Source organism: Pan troglodytes, chromosome X (genome assembly GCF_028858775.2).
Source record: "Pan troglodytes isolate AG18354 chromosome X, NHGRI_mPanTro3-v2.0_pri, whole genome shotgun sequence".
Classification (NCBI taxonomy): domain Eukaryota; kingdom Metazoa; phylum Chordata; class Mammalia; order Primates; family Hominidae; genus Pan; species Pan troglodytes.
Window position 1 is genome coordinate 149,754,258 of NC_072421.2, and position 22,352 is coordinate 149,776,609.

Sequence of the window (22,352 nt, forward strand, 5' to 3'; positions counted from 1 at the left end):
ATTGTATTGTATACTTGCACCATTACCTGATTGTCCACTGTATATCCTAGGAAATTTCTCTGTGGCAGCTGACACTAGTGGCACTAGCTGGCACCTAGTGGGATCTAAGCAAAGTATTCCTGGGGAAAGGGTGAGGTTAATAATACCTAAAATTGGCATTTTAAGTTTCCCAGTTATTATCTCCCTGACTCTCCTAACATTACTCCTCTTCTCCCTCTTTATTTTCTCATTAGTTTTCTTGGTATAGTTCAGACAAATATTTGTTGATTACATACCATGGGACCCTGGGTTCCTGCACCTCTGACATGCTCAGGGACTAGAAGAGAAGGTGGAGCAGTGCCTGGAGCCTTAGGATCTTGAGAGCTAGGATGGAAGCTAAGTCAGAAGGGAATTTGGACCAGATAGAAGAGCAGCAATGTTTTTCTCAGCTGTTACTTTTCTGCTTTCCTTTCCAGTGACTGACAATATGCCTAGAATGATATTCCTAAGCCACTTGCTCACTGTCTCTGCATTCTAATTCTTTGCAACCTTTCTCTTATTGCCATTTCCACCCTCTTCCTATACATCTGATGGAGAAAATGGTCTAAACTCTCCTAATAATAGATAATTATAGAAGGTTGCATGGCCCCAGTTCACTCAAATTGGGATAGTCTTCTTTGTTCTGTTTCTCTCCTAGGAGATCATGGACACAGGATTGGCATTACCACTGAGGAGCTATGATGCTTTGTGTGACCAGCAAGCTCAATTTGTTGCAAATGAATAACACCAGCCTCACCACAAGCCTGTGAAACTGCCAGGGCAACCATTTTCCAACTGATCTCTTGTACTCTAAATTAAATTTCTTTTTTTTCCCTCTGACTTTCTCCTTAGAAACATCTACCACTGTTTAGCTTTCATCTTTGCTCAGTTCCCTACTGTCATAGTTCCTTATATTCATGAATGGAGAAGCCACCAAACCTAGTAGCTGAAGCTTGGAATCATCAATCATTGACTCACCAGTCTTAATAATCACTAATGTCTCCTGAGGAAAGCTATTTTCACTCTTTATCTGCAGGGCTTGCCACTAATGTTTAATTTCATCTCAACAAACACATACAGAGGACCTCTGTCAGGTTCTGTGCTAAATGCTGGAGAACCAGAGATGTCCCTGACATGTTTTCTGTCTTTGAAAATTTTTCAGCTAAGTGGAGGAAGACAGTCATTATTTTTCCCTCAAATTTGATTTGTTCCTTCTCATTTATTCTTGCACTTAATAAAAAGTTGGGAGTTTGCCATGTACCAAACACTGAGTCAGACATTTATGGTATTGAGATGAACAAAACAGACATGGCTTATACCTTCATGGAGCTTTTGTCAAAAAAGCTTAGAAGCTGTGTCTGTAAGGGCCAGTGTTTGGCCAAGGAACGTAATGGGTGTAAAATATTATGGGTCGTGGTGTGTCAATGTTCAAAGTGGCAGCGTAATTTTCCCCCTTTGTGAACAAAAGACTGCCTCTATTTCCTTAGGAAAGTATTTTGGACCAAAACGCCCTCTTTTCCTGGAAATGAGCCAAGAACCCAGGCAGCCCAAATTTTCATCAACTTTTCCAAGTAGTCTGTGGTCTCAGGGGAGCCTGGGTTCTTGGTGAAACTAGTTGCCAAAGTCAGAAGACTGCCTAAAGCTTTACCCAAATGCATCCCTGGCCCTGGGATCAATTGAACAGTCTACTTAGTCGCACAGAAAAAAAAAAACATTTCTCAAAACACCCGAAATATGCTTTTTAGCCAGAATGATTGTAGCTATTCTGCCTTGTGACTGGATGGACATGCGGCTAAAAATAATGTGAAATTCATTTGACCAAAGTCTGCCCTCTCTATCAGGAAGGTGCCATTCTGTTGCTTCAGCAAAATAATGAGGAATAAAAACAAACAAGCAAATTATAACATGAAACTTCAAGAGACATAGACAGAAAGTCCCAATTGTTAGAAACGTCTCCAGAGCCTGGACACACCCATACACGCCTGCTATGGTGAGGAAGCAGCAGAGTGAGGAGCTGGTTGGAACAGGGACTGTATGTGTCCTTCTCTGGTATGCCTGGGTTTAGGTATCTGTTTGCATATGTGTTTCTATAGAATGCCTAGAATAGTGTGTGGGCTGTGTACCCTATATGTATTTGTTATGTGTATGTATATTTGTCTGAATGTTATTTGTGGTTGTTGGTGCATGAATGAAAATGAGTGAGTGTATGTGTGTGTGAAGAGTCACTTCATTTATCCTTTTATAAATATCCTAATTTAATTCCTAACAATAGAAAAAGAGCTACATACACCTGGTGAGTATGGTTGTCTCTGATGGGCTGTGAGATCTCTGAATATAGGGCTTCCTAGAGCCTTTAATGCATAGTTGGGCTCGTAAGGAGTACTTGTTGAACGACCAACTGGCAACAATGTTAACACATGCCTGGATTTTAACACATGCCTGTGGGAATTACTAGTCAACAAGTTGACAGAGGGCAGTGGAGACATACAGGCTTTCTTGCTGTCCCTAAGAGAGAGCCATCTCCTCCATTCCTCATATCATACATACCCCTTAATGAGCTCTCCCTGTGTGTCAAATGCTGTTAAGTGCCAGGGAAGCCATGGAGACTTGGTACTTGCCCTTGAGGAGTTCAAAGGAAGTCTAATGTACCCTTCTCTTTACTCTACACTTGAAAGACAAGGTTCAGACCTCTCCTTTACCCATGCCTGGCCTTCCAAACATTCACATACTGATGATTTCTTCTCCTGAGAACTAGCCAGCTTTTCCAATTGACTCATAGAGCTTGCACCTGATTGAAGAGTCAGGTAAAATCAACGGGCCTAAATCAACTCTCAGGCTCCAGCCTTTTCCCCTTTGTACTCCATCCTGCACAGATCACCAGATCAATCATTCCAAAACAACACATATATTTTTACTGTCCTAACAAAATCCACCCAATGGCTCTGCATTACCTATAAGAAAACCTCTACCACTTCCCTACACAACTGTTTGTGTTAGTCCAACAGGCGGAAAGAAGCTTTGTCCCCTGCCAAGTAGTAGTCCCACTGAAAATAGACACACAGAAAAAAACTCTAAATAGTGAACATGGGCATGTCATTATCTTCAAACATATTTTCCCTGATACTAGGATTTTTACTTGCAACACAAAGTCAGTCATTCAACAAAAACTTATTGAGCATCTAATAATGGCCAGGTATACAAAGCAGATAATAGCTTTTTTGTGTCTCTAAATCATAATTATTCAATTGAATATTTGATACTCAGTATATATCGATAGGGTATCTATTTGAGTGAGGCCTTCTGCTTCAACTCTCCACTGTACTCTTTGTTTTAAATACAATGGATAATGGTGAGAAAAGGGGCCACTCCCTTGCTTGTTCTGCTGTGCCCTGCTCTATATTTTGAGTCTACAATGAAGCTCTCTCCATGCCCAAATCTGTACAAAGAATAGTTTTCAGAAGTGATTTAGATTCTTTCTCCAAACTGTTTGTATCATTCTGGCCAGTCCATGTCCCTAGTGGATGAAGCCCAGTTACAAGGAACAGACTTCTTGGATGACACCACCAGCTGCTTTACTGAGAATCCCCACCACAATTCTCTCCTCATATGACCTACCTGTACCAATATGTGTGGTGCCAGCAGAGTGTGAAGGGAGAAGTCAGGGAAGCTTTAACTAAGGATAGGGAACCAAACAAACTTTTGAAAGATGTGTCGTGGGAGAAAGATAAGGGCACTCCTGAAAGGGGTATATACATTATATGTGAATAGGTGGGGAGAGCAGGGCAAAGATGGATTTGGCTAAACGTAGGGTGGCGAGGGTAGGAAATTCATATGAGAAAAGACCACTCCTTAGAATATAGCTACAAGGCCCTGCCTTAGGAAAGCTCCAATTTATTTTCTTTGGTCTAGTGCATCCTCTTTTACATTTACCTTTGCAAGAACTTACCATGTCAGTGTCTGACACAGGGCCAAAACTGGTCACGTAGATGTCAGTCTTCACTTCAGTCACTGCATCTGCGTGAAAGAAAGTAGAAAAGCAGAATGTCAGGAAAGGCTTTTGTCTTAGCTCAGAGAGAGTCCAGTGCAGTACTCTGAATGACAGCCAACTTACTACTTCTGAGAAAGGAAAACCCCTCAAAAACTTCTCATCTGTGCTATCTCTTCACAGGGAACATGCTAGGTACAGACGCAAAGTCTATCCCTTTAGTATCATTGAAAATGACAGCATAATACCAAAACAACAAAGCTTAGATAGGGCCCTTAGAGATCCCTGACATTCACAAGAGCTGAGTTCTCACTGGGCTTACCCTTACCTGTAGTAGGTTACAAATGTTGCAATATCCAACACTCTTCCACTTCTAGGAACACAGGATGATTGTGCTTCCACTCCCCTGCCTTTTTAAAATATAGAGGGGCAATAGGAATGGTTCTGGATGTGGGAGAAAGTAATATGTGTCTCTCATGGCTGGAACAATTAATGTCTAATGCAAGACCCTCCATGCCATGATGATCGTAAAAACACACATTGGTGTGGTGCTACCATAAAATTGAAAAAGTCTGGAATGATGAGCTAATATATGGAGGACCATTGCCCTGGAGAGTTGCCTGGATCCACAATAGACTTTGCATGAATGAGAAATAATTTTTGGGGGGGTTAATTGTCCCATATTTGGAGATAACTGATATCATTTGATACACTCTTTGCATTTATTTTCCTTCATTGCAACCATTTGTTTTACTTGTCAATCTTCCCACCTAACCCAAGAGCTTCTGAAAGGTTTATTACTCAGATGGTGCTCACTAAACATCAAGTTTTGCATGAATGGATTAATCTCATCACACGCCACATATTTGCCAAATTGGAAATTAATACTGTCTTAGTCCATTCAGGCTGTTACAACAAAATACCTTAGACTGGGTAATTTATAAAGAACATAAATTCATTGCTCACAGTTCTGGAGTCTGGGAAGTCTTAGATCAAGGCACCAGCAGGTTCAATGTCTGGTGAGGGTCCACTCCTCATAGATGGTGCCTTCTATGTCCTCACATGATGGAAGGGGCTAGGGAGCTTGCTCAAGCTTCTTTTATAAGAGCACTAATCCCAATCATGAGGGTGGAGCCCTCCTGACCTAATAGCCTTCTAAAGGCCTCACTGCTTAGTACTATCTTAATACTATAGTATTAAGTACTATATAGTACTTATATACTACACAGTACTTAGTACTATACTTAATACTATAGTACTAAGTATTTATAGTACTTAGTACTATAAATTTCAGCATACAGATTGTGGGGAGACAAAAACATCCAGAACAGCAGCTACCCAGAGAAGTGAAGTTTATAGTATATAAACAAGTTATATACTTATAAGTTAGTTATAAATATACTTATAAGTTATAAATAAGTTATATACTTATATACTATAAGTATAGTATAGTATATAAGTTATAGAAGTATATATACATCCAGAACAGCAGCTACCCAGAGAAGTGAAGTTTTTCCACTACTGAGTTTTTGTTTTCCTGCTTCTGTCAGCCCTACTTAACCCCACTGCAGCCCAGTTAGCCTACCCATTCCAGCGTACCTCAAATAGAGCATGAGCTAAGGCAGGCTATCCCAGCCTTGCAAAGCCCATTTCAGCCTACCAGACACCTCAAGATTACAGTAAACCAAACAAGTCTCACTCCAGCCCAGCATAGCTGACCTGAATTGAGCACACTAGTAACACAGCTAACAGGAGTAAAGCCTACACAAGACTTGATGTATGTCTATAATAGAGCTGGCTACTGCAGTTTATGGTGCTATTTCTTTTCTCTCACGGAAAGGTAGGGAACACATCTACTCCATCTGTACCATATTAGCTGTACTCATCCAGACCTGAGTTTTGGCCCAAATGTATTTTAGCTCTCGTTGATTTCTCACTTTCCAGAACCATTCCTTAGGCTTAATATATTGTGCCCCTACTCAGGCATTTATGTGTTCAATATACTCAAGGCCACTACACTCATCCATAAACATTCCCATTTTGAGAAGAGACTATAAGTATCATTTAATAATAATCAACATTATAATCAGTTCACCAAAATACACAATTTACTCCCAAACTTAATCAGCAAATAACATGTCTCTGAAACTAGAGCTGTGTTTTAAATAGCTGGGCTCTCATCTAGAGCAGAGGATTCTTTGGAGCTATTTCGGTACTTGAAGGAGAAGAGACAAAACTTCAGAACCCAGAATATGCTCCCTTAAGGTTTCTCCCTTCAGACACATTGCCAGGCTCATTGGCTAAAGAAGCAAATGCCTATATACCTACTGTGTGACATAATGACCTCCAATTGTCCTATCCTCAAATACATAAAACAAAATAAATTCATTAATGGAAGAGACCATCATTATATTTGAATCCAATATTTTAGGCAAAAACATTGCAGATACAGAATAACTTTCTAAATCAACATGGTTGTAAAATTGTAAGATAGTCATGCAGACTTCCAACATCCTACAGATAAGAAGAGAGATAGTATGGAAAAGTCTATAAAATTTATAGGTAATATGATTTGGCTCTGTGTCCCCATCCAAATCTCACCTTGAATTGTAATCCCCATAATTCCCATGTGTCAAGGCGGGACCAGGTGGTGGTAATTAAATCATGGGGGCGGTTTTCCCCATGCTGTTCTCATGATAATGAGTGAATTTCATGAGATTTGATGGTTTTATAAGTGTCTGGCATTTCCCCTGCTGGCACTCATTCTCTCTCCTGTTGCCCTGTGAAGAGGTGCCTTCCACCGTGATTGTAAGTTTCTTGAGGTCTCCCGAGCCATGCAAAACTGTGAGACAATTAAACCTATTTTCTTTATAAATTACCCAGTCTCGGATATTTCTTCATAGCAGCGTAAGAACGGATGAATACAACGGTTATGGTGGGACTCAAGAGTTAATGGGTAGGATGGCTTGATGGCAATCCCAACTCTAAAATGACCAAGGAAGGTCTTCTGTCTATATTGCCTCCTCCAATCCTCTTCTAAGTACCATTCTTCTATTTCTTCTTTTCCTTCCATCCTTCTTTCCTCTCCTTCATTCAACACCACTTCCTCTATTCCAATTTTCTTACCTGCCAGACTCTTTCCAAATGGGATAGAAGTGGAGGAAGAAGGGATTTGGTGTCCAGTGTACCAGATCAGCTAGCTACTAGATCAAACTTCTCAACATTATTTTCCTGCTGTTCCCCACACTGTTTCTTTCTTAACAATCAATGGTTGCCTTTTCAATGAAAGTGAACAGGTTAGAAATAAGAATGGCACCAGATTTGCATCAACCAGAAATCCTTCATGCAGTCAGGTGTGGAAAAGAGATTGTTACTGCATCCTGGTATCATAAGTGAGAGAGGGCTCTGAATTTATGTTACCATCCAGAGGCCTCTATTCCAAGCCCAGGCAAAAGCAGGGATATTTGACATGACTCCAGTGTTCTACACGGGGACCACTATGCCTTGATGTCTAGCCCCATTTTCTGGCTAAGAAATCGGGCTGTCTTGGGGCAAGGCACCTGATAACACATGGAGAAGAACCCTGATGAATATGATACAGTAGTTAAAAGCATGACTAACTTTGGATTTAGGCTCTGCCACTGCTCTTTTGTGTGCCTTTGTACCTGTTTCTTCTTCTGGAAAATTGAGGTAATGATACTTCAGAATTGCTCTGAGAATTTAAGGAGATAGTATTTAGACCAGTAGTTAGAACAGATTCAGAGTTTAGTACATGTTAGCTAATGCTGCTGCTTAATACTATTTCTGAGAATAGATCACATGAGCCACCCATAAGGCCAAATGGGCAGAACTCACACAGATGTCTAAGGTCCTGGGTCCTAGACACTGAAGACAGTATCCACTCACCACTTCAGCTCCTCTATGTGAAGGAATGACTAGGAGTTTCCTATTTCATTTCATTAAGTGCAAAGGCCAGTGAATTAAACTGAAACTCATGAGGGCCACAATATATAGAGTCTAGCCTCTGTTGACAGAATTCTTGATAGAGACAAATATGAAATATTAATTAGTGGAAGATAAGAAGGGATTTTTCTTCTCTTTTTATATAATTGTTTACAGTTGCTGCTTGGCTCTTTCTTCATTTGCTTCAGGGATTTAATTTCCTTCCAATATTATCCTCTGAAACAAAAGGTGAACACAATTGTTTTTCCTTTTGCAAATTTACTGCAGTATTGGAAGCACTTGGATGATCCTCAAGTGGTCTGCACATATATGCATGACGTACACATACACATGATTACACACACCCTTAAACCTCAATAGGACTCCCATTGGTAGGGAACTCATTTGCCAGGCCCTACAGTACTTCTGCTTGCTGCTAATCTGAAAGAATAAAGATGAGCCGATCAACAAGTGATCACTGTATTTATGTTGCGTATATTGCTCATAATATACTGTATTTTCTGGTTTTACCTCAAATATATGTCCAATAATTCTTGAATTTTCTTGAAACCAGTCTCTGTAAGTTTGCCATTTCTAGCTGCTCCACCCCAGCACAAACATGCACATTTATCTTAGTGCTACCCTTTGGATCCACACAACAAAGTCTGCTTTCTCTTCCCTTTAAGAAAAAAAAAATATTTAAAAGCTTCAGAGATTTAAAGAAAGTGATCCTTGTACCCCTGTCTGCTCTTCTTGTTTCTTTCCATACTAAATGCCCCGACTTATTTTGATTATGTCTCCCTTCTTTTTTTTTTTTCCTTTGGCTCACCTTGTATTTTATCTTTCTTTCTTTCTTTTTTTAAATTATACTTTAAGTTCTAGGATACATATGCACAACGTGCAGGTTTGTTACATAGGCATATATGTGCCATGTTGGTTTGCTGCACCCATTAATTCATCACTTACATTAGGTATTTCTCCTAATGCTATCCCTCCCCCTGCCCCCCACCCCACGACAGGCCCTGGGGTGTGATGTTCCCTGCCCTGTGTCCAGGTGCTTTCACTCTTAAATTATCACCTATGAGTGAGAACATGCGGTGTTTGGTTTTCTGTCCTTGCAATAATTTGCTCAGAATGACGGTTTCCAGCTGCATCCATGTCCCTGCAAAGGACATGAACTCATCCTTTCTTTATGGCTGCATAGTATTCCATGGTGTATATATGTCATATTTTCTCAATCCAGCCTATCATTGGTGGACATTTGGGTTGGTTCCAAGTTTCTGCTATTGTGAATAGTGCCACAATAAACATATGTGTGCATGTTTCTTTATAGTAGCATGATTTATAATGCTATGGGTATATACCCAGTAATGGGATCGCTAGGTCAAATGGTATTTCCAGTTCTAGATCCTTGAGGAATCCCACACTGTCTTTCACAATGATTGAACTAGTTTACACTCCCACCAACAATGTAAAAGTGTTCCTATTTCTCCACATCCTCTCCAGTATCTGTTCTTTCCTTTTTAATGATCGCCATTCTAACTGGTGTGTGATGGTACCCCACTGCGGTTTTGATTTGGATTTCTCTGATGATCAGTGATGATGAGCATTTTTTCATGTGTTTTTTGGCTGCATAAATGTCTTCCTTTGAGAAGTGTACGTTCATGTCCTTCACCCACTTTTTGATGGGGTTGTTTGTTTTTTTCTTGTAAATTTGTTTAAGTTCCTTGTAGATTCTGGATATCAGCCCTTTGTCAGATGGGTAGATTGCAAAAATTTTCTCCCATTCTGTAGGTTGCCTGTTCACCCTGATGATAGTTTCTTTTGCTGTGCAGAAGCTCTTTAGTTTAATTAGATCCCATTTGTCAATTTTGGCTTTTGTTGCCATTGCTTTTGGTGTTTTAGTCATCAAGTCCTTGCCCACGCCTATGTCCTGAATGATATTGCCTAGGTTTTCTTCTAGGGCTTTTACGGTTTCAGGTCTAACATTTAATTCTTTATTCAATCTTGAATTAATTTTTGTATAAGGGTTAAAGGAGGGATCCAATTTCAACTTTCTACATATGGCTAGCCAGTTTTCCCAGCACCATTTATTAAATAGGGAATCCTTTCCCCATTTCTTGTTTTTGTCAGGTTTGTCAAAGATCAGATAGTTGTAGATATGTGGTGTTATTTCTAAGGCCTCTGTTCTGTTCCATTGGCCTATATATCTGTTTTGGTAGCAGTAACATGCTGTTTTGGTTACTATAGCTTTGTAGTATAGTTTGAAGTCAGGTAGCATGATGTCTCCAGCTTTGTTCTTTTGGCTTAGGATTATCTTGGCAATGCAGGCTCTTTTTTGGTTCCATATGAACTTTAAAGTAGTTTTTTTCCAATTCTGTGAAGAAAGTCATTGGTAACTTGATGGTGATGGCATTGAATGTGTAAATTACCTTGGGCAGTATGGCCATTTTCACGATATTGATTCTTCCTATCCATGAGCATGGAATGTTCTTCCATTTGTTTGTGTCCTCTTTTATTTCGTTGAGCAATAGTTTGTAGCTCTCCTTGAAGAGGTCCTTCACATCCCTTGTAAGTTGGATTCCTAGGTATTTTATTCTCTTTGTAGCAATTGTGAATGGGAGTTCACTCATGATGTGGCTCTCTGTCTGTTATTGGTGTATAGGAATGCTTGTGATTTTTGCACATTGATTTTGCATCCTGAGACTTTGCTGAGGTTGCTTATCATCTTAAGGAGATTTTGGGCTGAGATGATGGGGTTTTCTAAATATACAGTCACGTCATCTGCAAACAGGGACAATTTGACTTCCTCTTTTCCTAATTGAATACCCTTTATTTATTTCTCTTGCATGATTGCCCTGGCCAGAACTTTCAACACTATGTTGAATAGGAGTGGTGGGAGAGGGCATCCCTGTCTTGTGCCAGTTTTGAAAGGGAATGCTTCCAGTTTGTGCCCATTCAGTATGATATTGGCTGTGGGTTTGTCATAAATAGCTCTTATTATTTTGAGATATGTTCCATCAATACCTAGTGTATTGAGAGTTTTTAGCATGAAGGGCTGTTGAATCTTGTCGAAGGCCTTTTCTGCATCTATTGAGATAATCATGTGGTTTTCGTCTTTGGTTCTGTTTATGTGATGGATTATGTTTATTGATTTGCATATGTTGAACCAGCCTTGCATCCCAGGGATGAAGCCAACTTCATCGTGGCGGATAAGCTTTTTGATGTACTTACTGCTGGATTCGATTTGCCAGTATTTTATTGAGGATTTTTGCATCAATGTTCATCAGGGAGATTGGTTTAAAATTCTCTTTTTTTTGTTGTGTCTCTGCCAGGCTTTGATATCAGGATAGTGCTGCCCTCATAAAATGAGTTAGGGAGGATTCCCTTTTTTTCTGTTGACTGGAATAGTTTCAAAAGGATGGCACCAGCTCCTCTTTGTACCTCTGGTGAATTTGGCTATGAATCCGTCTGGTCCTGGACTTTTTTTTAGTTGGTAGGCTATTAATTATTGTCTCAATTTCAGAGCCTGTTATTGGTCTATTCAGAGATTCAACTTGTTCCTGGTTTAGTCTTGGGAGGGTGTATGTGTCGAGGAATTTATACATTTCTTTTAGATTTTCTAGTTTATTTGCATAGAGGTGTTTATTGTATTCTCTGATGGTAGTTTGTATTTCTGATGTAGTTTGTATTGATGTTTGTATTTCTGTGGGATCAGTGGTGATATCCCCTTTATCATTTTTTATTGCATCTATTTGATTCTTCTCTCTTTTCTTCTTTATTAGTCTCGCTAGCGGTCTATCAATTTTATTGATCTTTTCAGAAAACGAGCTCCTGGATTCACTGATTTTTTAAAGGATTTTTTTTGTGTCTCTAGCTCCTTCAGTTCTGCTCTGATCTTAATTATTTCTTGCCTTCTGATAGCTTTTGAATTTTTTTGTTCTTGCTTCTCTAGTTCTTTTAATTATGATGCTAGGGTTTTGATTTTAGATCTTTCCTGCTTTCTCTTGAGGGCATTTAGTGCTATATAAATTTCCCTCTACACACTGCTTTAAATGTGTCCCAGAGATTCTGGTATGTGGTGTCTTTGTTCTCATTGGTGTCAAAGAACATATTTATTTCTGCCATCATTTTGTTATTTACCCGGTAGTCATTCAGGAGCAGGTTGTTCAGTTTCCACGTAGCTGTGCGGTTTTGAGTGAGTTTCTTAATCCTGAGTTCTAACTTGATTGCACTGTGGTCTGAGAGACAGTTTGTTGTTATTTCTGTTCTTTTACATGTGCTGAGGAGTGCTTTACTTCCAACTATGTGGTCGACTTTGGAATAAGTGCGATGTGGTGCTGAGAAGAATGTATATTCTGTTGATTTGGGGTGGAGAGTTCTGTAGATGTCTATTAGATCTGCTTGGTGCAGAGCTGAGTTCAAGTCCTGGGTATCCTTTTTAACCTTCTGTCTCGTTGATCTGTCTAATATTGACAGTGGGGTGTTAAAGTCTCCCACTATTAATGTGTGAGAGTCTAAGTCTCTTTGTAGGTCTCTAAGGACTTCCTTTATGAATCTGGGTGCTCCTGTATTGGGTGCATATATATTTAGGATACTTAGCTCTTCTTGTTGAATTGATCCCTTTACCATTATGTAATGGCCTTCTTTGTCTCTTTTGATCTTTGTTGGTTTAAAGTCTGTTTTATCATAGACTAGGATTGCAAACCCCTGCTTTTTTTTGTTTTGTTTTCCACTTGCTTGTTAGATCTTTCTCCATCCCTTTATTTTGAGCCTATGTGTGTCTCTGCACGTGAGATGGGTCTCCTGAATACAGCACAGTGATGGGTCTTGACTCTCTATCCAATTTGTCAGTCTGTGTCTTTTAATTGGGGCGTTTAGTCCATTTACAATTAAGGTTAACAACTGTTAACATTACAATAACAACAATAATAACAATAATAACAATAACAACTGTTATTGTTAACAAACAATAGTTTGTGTGAATTTGATCCTGTCATTATGATGTTAGCTGGTTATATTGCCCATTAGTTGATGCAATTTCTTCCTAGCATCAATTGTCTTTACAATTTGTCATGTTTTTGCAGTGGCTGGTACCAGTTGTTCCTTTCCATGTCTAGTGCTTCCTTCAGGAGCTCTTGTAAGGCAGTCCTGGTGGTGAAAAAAATCTCTCTGCATTTGCCTCTCTGTAAAGGATTTTATTTCCCCTTCAGTTATGAAGCTTAGTTTGGCTGGATATGACATTCTGGGTTGAAAATTCTTTTCTTTAAGAATGTTGAATATTGGCCCCTACTCTCTTCTGGCCTGTAGAGTTTCTGCCAAGAGATCCACTGTTAGTCTGATGGGCTTCCCTTTGTGGGTAACCCGACCTTTCTCTCTGGCTGCCCTTAACATTTTTTCCTTCATTTCAACCTTGGTGAATCTGACCATTATGTGTCTTGGGGTTGCTCTTCTTGAGGAGTATCTTTGTGGTCTTCTCTGTATTTCCTGAATTTGAACATTGGCCTACCTTGCTAGATTGGGGAAGTTCTCCTGGATAATATCCTGAAGAGTGTTTTCCAACTTGGTTCCATTCTTCCCATCACTTTCAGGTACACCAATCAGACGTAGATTTGGTCTTTTCACATAGTCCCATATTTCTTGGAGGCTCCGTTCATTTCTTTGTACTCTTTTTTCTCTAAACTTCTCTTCTCACTTGATTTCATTAATTTGATCTTCAATCACTGATACCCTTTCTTCCACTTGGTCGAATTGGCTACTGAAGCTTGTGCATGCGTCACATAGTTCTTGTGCCATGGTTTTCAGCTCCATCGGGTCATTGAAGTTCTTCTCTACGCTGTTTATTTTAGTTAGCCATTCATCTAATCTTTTTTGAAGATTTTTGTCTTCCTTGCAATGGGTTCAAACATCCTCCTTTAGCTTGGAGAAGTTTGTTATTACTGATCTTCTGAAGCCTACTTCTGTCAACTCATCAAAGTCATTCTCCATCCAGCTTTGTTCCATTGCTGGTGAGGAGCTGCGATCCTTTGGAGGAGAAGAGGCACTCTGGTTTTTAGAATTTTCAGCTTTTCTGCTCTGGTTTCTCCCCATCTTTGTGGTTTTATCTACCTTTGGTCTTTGATGATGGTGACATACAGATGGGGTTTTGGTGTGGATGTTCTTTTTGTTGATGTTGATGCTATTCCTTTCTCTTTGTTAGTTTTCCTTCTAACAGTCAGGTCTGTTGGAGTTTGCTCCAACAGCTGCAGGTCTGTTGGAGTTTGCTGGAGGTCCACACCAGACCCTGTTTGCCTGGGTATCACCAGTGGAGGCTGCAGAACAGCAAATATTGCAGAACAGCGAATATTGCTGCCTTATTCTTCCTCTGGAAGCTTCATCCCAGAGGGTTACCTGCCTGTAATGAGGTGTCAGTTGGCCCCTATTGGGAGGTGTCTCCTAGTTAGGCTACACGGGGGGGGGGGGTCTGGGACCCACTTGAGGAGGCAGTCTGTCCATTCTCCGAGCTCAAACACTGTGCTGGGAGAACCACTGCTGTCTTCAGAGCTGTCAGATGGACGTTTAAGTCTGCAGAAGTTTCTGCTGCCTTTTGTTCAGCTATGCCCTGCCCCTAGAGGTGGAGACTACAGAGGCAGCTGGCCTTGCTGAGCTGTAGTGGGCTCCACCCAGTTCAAGCTTCCCCAGCTGCTTTGTTTACCTACTCAAGCCTCACCAATGGCAGATGCCCCTCCCCCTGCCAGGCTGTTGCCTCACAGGTCAATCTCAGACTGCTGCGCTAGCAGTGAGCAAGGCTCCGTGGGCATGGGATCTGCTGAGCCAGGCATGGGATATAATCTCCTGCTGTGCCGTTTGCTAAGACCTTTGGAAAAGCACAGTATTTGGGCGGGAGTGTCCCGTTTTTCCAGGTACTGTCTTTCACAGCTTCCCTTGGCTTGGAAGGGGAAATCCCTTGACCCCTTGCACGTCCTCGGTGAGGCAATGCTCCGCCCTGCTTCGGGTCACCCTCCATGGGCTGCACCCACTGTCCAAACAGTCCCAATGAGATGAAACAGTTACCTCAGTTTGAAATGCGGAAATCACCCATCTTCTGAGTCAATCACGCTGGGAGCTGCAGACTGGAGCTGTTCCTATTCGGCCACTTGGAATGGAAAAATGTCTCCCTTCTTTTGACATGGCTTTGAGCACCCTCACTGTACCCTATTATTTTTTTTCCTCTGGCTCAGGTCAGATTTGTTAACTGTCCCTCTGAAATACATTTTGTGGTGAGAGTTTGTCACAGTTCTATTAGACATATGAGATAAATGATATGAACAAAACTCAACTACACCTTTACATCTCACTATGGGTCATGATAGACTCTTTAGTTCCTCACAATGCCATTCTAAGGATAGTGAGGTTTTGAGGATTTGGGCTTTGGCCAAGAGAACAAAGTCATGAGTTTCCTGTTTTCTCACCTCCAGATCACTGGGAATTTTGGTGAATAAGTGCTCATTATTGCATACACTTTTCATCTTGAAGAGGGACTGGGTGCCTGTAAATGAGCTCCCAGGTGACTAGCTATCTGAGTTGGCTAGCTTCATAGATTTAAGGAGTGGACAACAGTGACTTATGTACAAGCTCTTGCACATCTAAGATCTAGAGTGCTTTGTTCTCATGTTAACGACCTTTCCATTTGTCATTGGCAATATTTGGGGACTAAGATACTATAAGTACTCATTAATTTCCCCTTCCCCTTGCAGTAGCATTAATCATAGATAAACACTCTGGAAGAATCATAAACAGGTTGCTTACGGAAGCAGAAATTACAAAAGATTGTATCAGAAGTCCTGAGCTCCAATCTAGGCTCTGCAATAGACTCATGCCCACTTTTGCAGGCTGTTTGGGCAAACCTGACAACTTTTGACATTTGGTAGGCTTGGGGTCTAGCATTTTGCTTGCATATGCTATTCCCTCTAGCGTCTAGTACCTGGAACGTGCAGCAAAACTTTGATAATCAGCTGCTTTTCCTTTTCTTTCTCTTTTTTTTTTTATTTTTTTTTTTTGAGACAGAGTCTCACACAGTTGCCCAGGTTGGAATGCAGTGGCATGATCTTGGCTCACTGCAACCTCCATCTCCTGGGCTCAAGCCAATCTCCTTCCTCAGCCTCCCAAGTAGCCGGGATTACAGGCACCCACCACCACACCTGACTATTTTTGTATTTTTAGTAGATAAGGGATTTCACCATGTTGGCCAGGCTGGTATTGAACTCCTGACCTCAAGTGATCCACCTGCCTTGGCCTCCCAAGTGCTGAGATTACAGGCATGAGCCACCATGCCCGGCCAGCCAGGTATTGAACTCCTGACCTCAAGTGATCCACCTGCCTTGGCCTCCCAAGTGCTGAGATTACAGGCATGAGCCACCATGCCCGGCCAGCCAGCTGCTTTTCTGTTGAGGACTTTAGTGGAGGAGTGTACACAACATATGCTGATAAAATAACACCAGAAGGAACTACCAAAACATTTAAGAGATCACAATCACCACCCTAACCACTGTGGGTTTTTGTTAACTCCACTATTGTTTTACTAGAATCTAGACTCTGACAAAGGTAGGATTGGACAAAGTTCACTGCCTGTTTCCCAAAATTCTCAGATGTTTCATTCTTAATGAAGTCTCAAAATTAATGTTCCAGTCCCAGTCCCAGGCCTAAACTATGTTTAGGAAAGAAGTAAAAATAAAGACATTCTCAAATTTTCAAAGGACTAAGATAATTTGTCTCCAGCAAAATCATTTTATAAGAAATTCCAAAGAAGTTTCTTTGGGCTCAAGAGAAATAATGTCATGGGGAAATTAGATAATCAGGAATTAAGGAAATACAACAGAAATGGAAATTCTGGGTAAATATTTTTTCCCTTTTTAAATTCTTTAAAATAGTTATGACTTGAAATAAAATATTACAACCTTGTCCTATGTTTTTTTGTTTCTTTTTTCTTTTTGAGACAGAGTCTCACTCTTGTTGCCCAGGCTAGAGTTTAATGGTGCGATCTCGGCTCACTGCAACCTCCACATCCCGGGTTCAAGTGATTCTCCTGCCTCAGCCTCCTGAGTAGCTGGGATTACAGGCACCTGCCACAATGCCTGGCTAATTTTTTGCATTTTAGTAGAGACAGGGTTTCACTATGTTGGCCAGGCTGGTCTTGAACTCCTGACCTCATGATCTGCCCACCTCAGCCTCCCAAAAAGCTGGGATTACAAGTGTGAGCCACCGTGCCCAGCCATCTTGTGTGGTTTTTAATGAATATTGATATAATTGATAACTGCAACATAAAGGTCATTTGAGTGGTAAACTGACCTATTTGGTTGCCAGGCTACCACAATTTACTGGAAGTGGAATGATGTAAACTTTAGGACTGTCAAAAGCTGACTTTTGAAGTTAATCTTGTGAAGATTGTAAGCCCTATAGCAACCAATGAATCTCATATTATAAAGAAATATTTCTAAAAAGACAATATATGAATTAGAATAAAATAATTCAAATATTCAAATATTCCAAAAGAAGGCAGAAAGGGGGAAAAGATAAATATAAGGATGTGGGACAAATAGAAAACAAATAATAAGATGATGAATCTAAGCACAAACATGTAAATAAATATATTAAATGTAGGTGATCTAAACACGCCAATTAGAGATTGCCAGATTGAAAAAAAAATAGCCAACCACATTCTGTGTACAAAAAGCATACTTTAAATATAAGGGTATAAATATGATAAAAGTAAGTGAATAAAAAATGTATGCAATGCAAACACTAATTCAAAAGATAGATGTGGTGGCCATTCAGGTTAACTTTCCCTTATCTGAAATGCTTGGGGTCAGAAGTGTTTTGCACTTCAAATTTTTGGATTTTTGAAAAATTTGCACATATATAATGAGATATTTTGGGGATGGGACCCAAATCTAAACACAAAATTCAGTTATGTTTTATATAGAGCTTATAAACATAGCCTGAAGGTAATTTTATGAATAATTTCAATAATTTAGATTGAGGAGTTACATGTTCCAGTTTGTCACCAAGGTATATGGTGACGCTGAGGCTTGGGGTACTATTGATCTCATCACCCAGGTAGTGAGAACAGTCCATAATAGGTAGTTTTTCAACCCTTTCCCCACTGCCTCCCCCCATTCTCTTGTAGTCCCCAGGGTCTATTGTTTTCATCTTTATGTCTGTGTATGCCCTATGTTTAGCTCCCACCTGTAAGTGAGAACTTACAGTATTTGGTTTTCTGTTTCTCAGTTAGTTCACTTAGGACGATGGCCTCCATTTGCATCCATGTTGCTGCAAAGGACATGATTTTATTCTTTTATGACTGTGTAGGATTCCGTGGTGTATATGTACCACATTTTCTTTATCCAATCCACCATTGATGGAGACCTACATTGACTCCATGTCTTTTCTATTGTGAATAGCGCTGCAGTGAACATACTGGTGCATGTGTCTTTTTGGTAGAATTATTTATTTTCCTTTGGGTATATACCAGTAATGGGATTGCTGGATCCGATGATACTTCTATTTTTAGTTATTTCAGGAATTTCCAGACATCTTTCCACAGAGGCTGATTAATTTGCATTCCCACCAACAGTGTATAAGTGTTGCCTTTTCTCTACAACATTGGCAATATCTTTTTGACTTTTAAACCACAATGAAATACCATCTCATGCCAGTTAGAATGGCGATCATTAAAAAGTCAGGAAACAACAGATGCTGCCCAGGATGTGGAGGAATAGGAACGCTTTTACACTGTTGTTGGGAGTGTAAATTAGTTCAACCATTGTGGAAGACAATGTGGCGATTCCTCAAGGATCTAGAACCAGAATTACCATTTGACCCAGCAATCCCATTACTGGGTATATACCCAAAGGATTATAAATCATTCTATTATAAAGACACATGCACACAGATGTTTGTGTAGCACTATTTACAATAGCAAGGACTTGTAACCAACCCAAATGCCCATCAATGATAGACTGGATAAAGAAAATGTGGCACATATACCCATGGAATACCATGCAGCCATAAAAATGAAAGAGTTTATGACCTTTGCAGGGATATGGATGAAGCTGGAAACTATCATTCTCAGCAAACTAACACAGGAACAGAAAACCAAACACCACATGTTCTCACTCATAAGTGGGAGTTGAACAATGAGAACACATGGACACAGGGAGGGGAACATCACACTCTGGGGCCTGTCAGGGGGTGGGGGCCAACGGGGGGAGAGCATTAGGACAAACACCTAACGCATGTGGGGCTTAAAACCTAGATGACGGGTTGATAAGTGCAGCAAAACACCATGGCATATGTATACCTATGTAACAAACCTGCATGTTCTGCACATGTATCCCAGAACTTAAAAGTAAAATATATATTAAAAAATAGCCATTCTAACTGGTGTGAGATGGTATCTTATCGTGAGTTTAATTTGCATTTCTCTGATGATTAGCAATATTGAGCATTTTTTTCATTTGTTTTTGGATGTTTGTATATCTCCTTTAGAGAAGTGTCCATGTTATTTGCCCACTTTTTAATGGAGTTGTTTTTTGCTTCTTGATTTATTTAAGTTCCTTATAGCATATGGATATTAAACCTTGATCAGATGCATAATTTACAAATATTTTCTCTCATTCTGTAGGTTGTCTGTTAACTCTGTTGATAATTTTTTCTTCTGTGCAGAAGTTACCTTAGATTAATTAGATCCCACTTGTCAATCTTTATTTTTGTTGCAATTGCTTTTGAGGACTTAGCCATGTATTTACCATGGCTGATGTTGAGAAGGGTATTTCCTAGATTTTCTTTTAGGATTTTTGTAGTTTGGCATCTTATATTTGAAACTTTAATCCATCTGGAGTTGATTTTCTATATGGTGATAGGTAGTTTCCAGTTTCATTCTTCTACACGTGGATAGCCACTTATTCCAGCACCATTTATTGAATAGGGTGTCCTTTCCCCATTGCTCATTTTTATCCACTTTGTTGAAGATCAGATGGTTGTAGGTGTGAGGCTTTATTTCTGGTCTCTATTCTGTTCCATTGGTCTATGTGTCTGTTTTTGTACCAGTACCATGCTGTTTTGGTTACTGTGGCTTTCTAGTATAGTTTGAAATAGGCTAATGTGATGCCTCCAGCTTTATTCTTTTTGCATATAATTGCTTTGGCTCCTCAGACTGTTTTTTTTTTTTTTGCTGTTGTTGTTCTGTATGAATTTTAGAATAATTTTTCAAGTTCTGTGAAAAATGACATTGGTAGCTTGATATAGGAATAGTGTTGAATCTGTAGATTGCTTTGGGCAGTATGGCCATTTCAGTAATATTGATTCTTCCAACAAATGAGCAAGAAATATTATTCCATTTATTTGTATCATCTCTGATTTCCTTTTTAATGAACAAAGCAAGCAATTTTATTCTCATCAATCTTTTTTCACGTTTCATTCATTTTTTCTTATTTTCTTTTTATTATTTCAATAGCTTTTTATGCCTGCTTAGTATTTCGACGTGTATATGTACCACATTTTCTTTATCCAATCCATCATAGATGAGCACCTAATTAATACAGAAACAGAAAATCACATACCATATGTTCTCATTTATAAGTAGGAGCTAAACGATGGGTAGAGATGGCATAAAGATGGAAACAATAGATACTGGGGATTCCAGAAGGGGCAAAGTAGGATGGGGGCAAGGGTTGAAAAACTACCTATTGGGTACTATGCTCACTATTTAAGTGGTGGGTTCAACAGAAGCCCAAACCTCAGCATCACACAATATATCCATGTAAGAAACCTGCAAATGTACCACCTGAATCTAAAATGTAAAAAAAAAAAAAATTTTGTCCCAAGTAATCACAAAATTAAATGTCCCAACTATACAAACCCCCTGACACATACATTTAAATTCATTTCATCTTTTATTTATCTGATTAAAAAGAACACTTTTCCAAATCAGATTTTTTAATGTTGTAATAACTACCTAAAAATAAAGTGATAAGAAAATAAAAATTATTTACATAGTAAAAGAAAGAATAATTAAGGAATTTTTCCATTCAATGGAACTGTTTTATATGTTGATTGTCTTATTAGTGATGATTATATACCACCACAACAAACTATATTGTGCATGTTATATTCATTTTTAAAAATATAAAATTTAACTAAAATTAAATATTAAAGTGAAAATAAGCACAAATACTCCCATTCAAATGAGCCTACATATCAAAACCAATGAAACAGAACAGGATACCCAGAAACTGTTCTATGAATATATGGAAGCTTGATATAAGGTAACAAAGACATTACATATTAGTGAGAAAGAATGAATGATTTTAAAATGCACTGGGACTACAGATTATCCATCTGTAAAAAGTACATTTTTATCTCATACCACATATAAATATTAATTGTAAGTGTATTAAAAATCTCAAATAAAAAAGCAATTCATGAAAGAAAGAATCTGAATACTCAATGAACATAAGGTTTCCAATATCAATAGATGATCACGGTAATGCAAATTAAAAGCTGGTACTATTTCACAGCTATAACCTGTCAAATATCTAGACCCTTGGTAGTACCAAGCGTTGATAAGGAAGTGAAATAAAGAGACCTCTCACACACTGCTGCAGTTGGGGGATGTGGGGAAGAAAACTAGCACGACAATTTTGGAGAGCAATTGGGCAATATCTGCTAAAGCTTAGATGTATATTCCCTATAAGTCAGCTGTTCCTCTGATCTATATTCACCAGAAATGTCTACACATGTGTGCAAAGAAACATGTATAAGAATGTCCATTTAGTGTTTAAAATGTTGTTCTTTATAGACAATATAATAGGTATCTTTGTACAAATAGTATTCTCAGTTGCCTCTGAAGTCTCCAGTAAAGACTACTTTGCAATCACTGTTGCTTAATGTGTTGCAAGTGAGATGTGGTCTCTTTCCCCATTGTAATGGAGTAAGTTAATATGGTGGGTCTGGCCAAGCTGGTCTAGGCAGATCCCAGGCTTTCTGCCTAGAATCAGACATCTTTACTTTGCAACGCAAAATGAGAAGTTTTACCTCCCATGTCTTTGTTAAAGTTTTCTTACTCCTTTGAGCCTGTTAGAAAAAACAAAACAAAACCGTACCTTCTAAATACACTGCCAATCTGCCATTTCTGAATTTCAGTTTTAAACCAAAAATTTCTTGTATTTTTCCTCTGACATCAATATTAGCCAGAATCTGCTCTTTTAATTTTCGTATGAGGAACCCTCCTCTAAGTTGATATGCACCTACAGTGCCCCAACATGCCTGCCCCAGCTTTGACATAGATCTGTTCTGTTTCAGTACCCTTTTATAGAAAATATATCACCTCCCACCAAATTTTGATATTCAGATAGTGGCAGACTGGAAC

General features: G+C 39.3%; 1 protein-coding gene across 1 annotated transcript in view; it reads right to left on the bottom strand.

The window, feature by feature from the left end:
* The window catches only part of GABRA3 (gamma-aminobutyric acid type A receptor subunit alpha3), a 269,861-nt gene that overhangs the window by 105,238 nt on the left and 142,271 nt on the right, over positions 1-22,352 (bottom strand). The window contains exon 4 of the mRNA XM_016947548.3: positions 3,965-4,032. Within this exon, the coding sequence (XP_016803037.1) occupies positions 3,965-4,032 (68 nt within the window). The remainder of the gene's footprint in view (positions 1-3,964; positions 4,033-22,352) is intronic.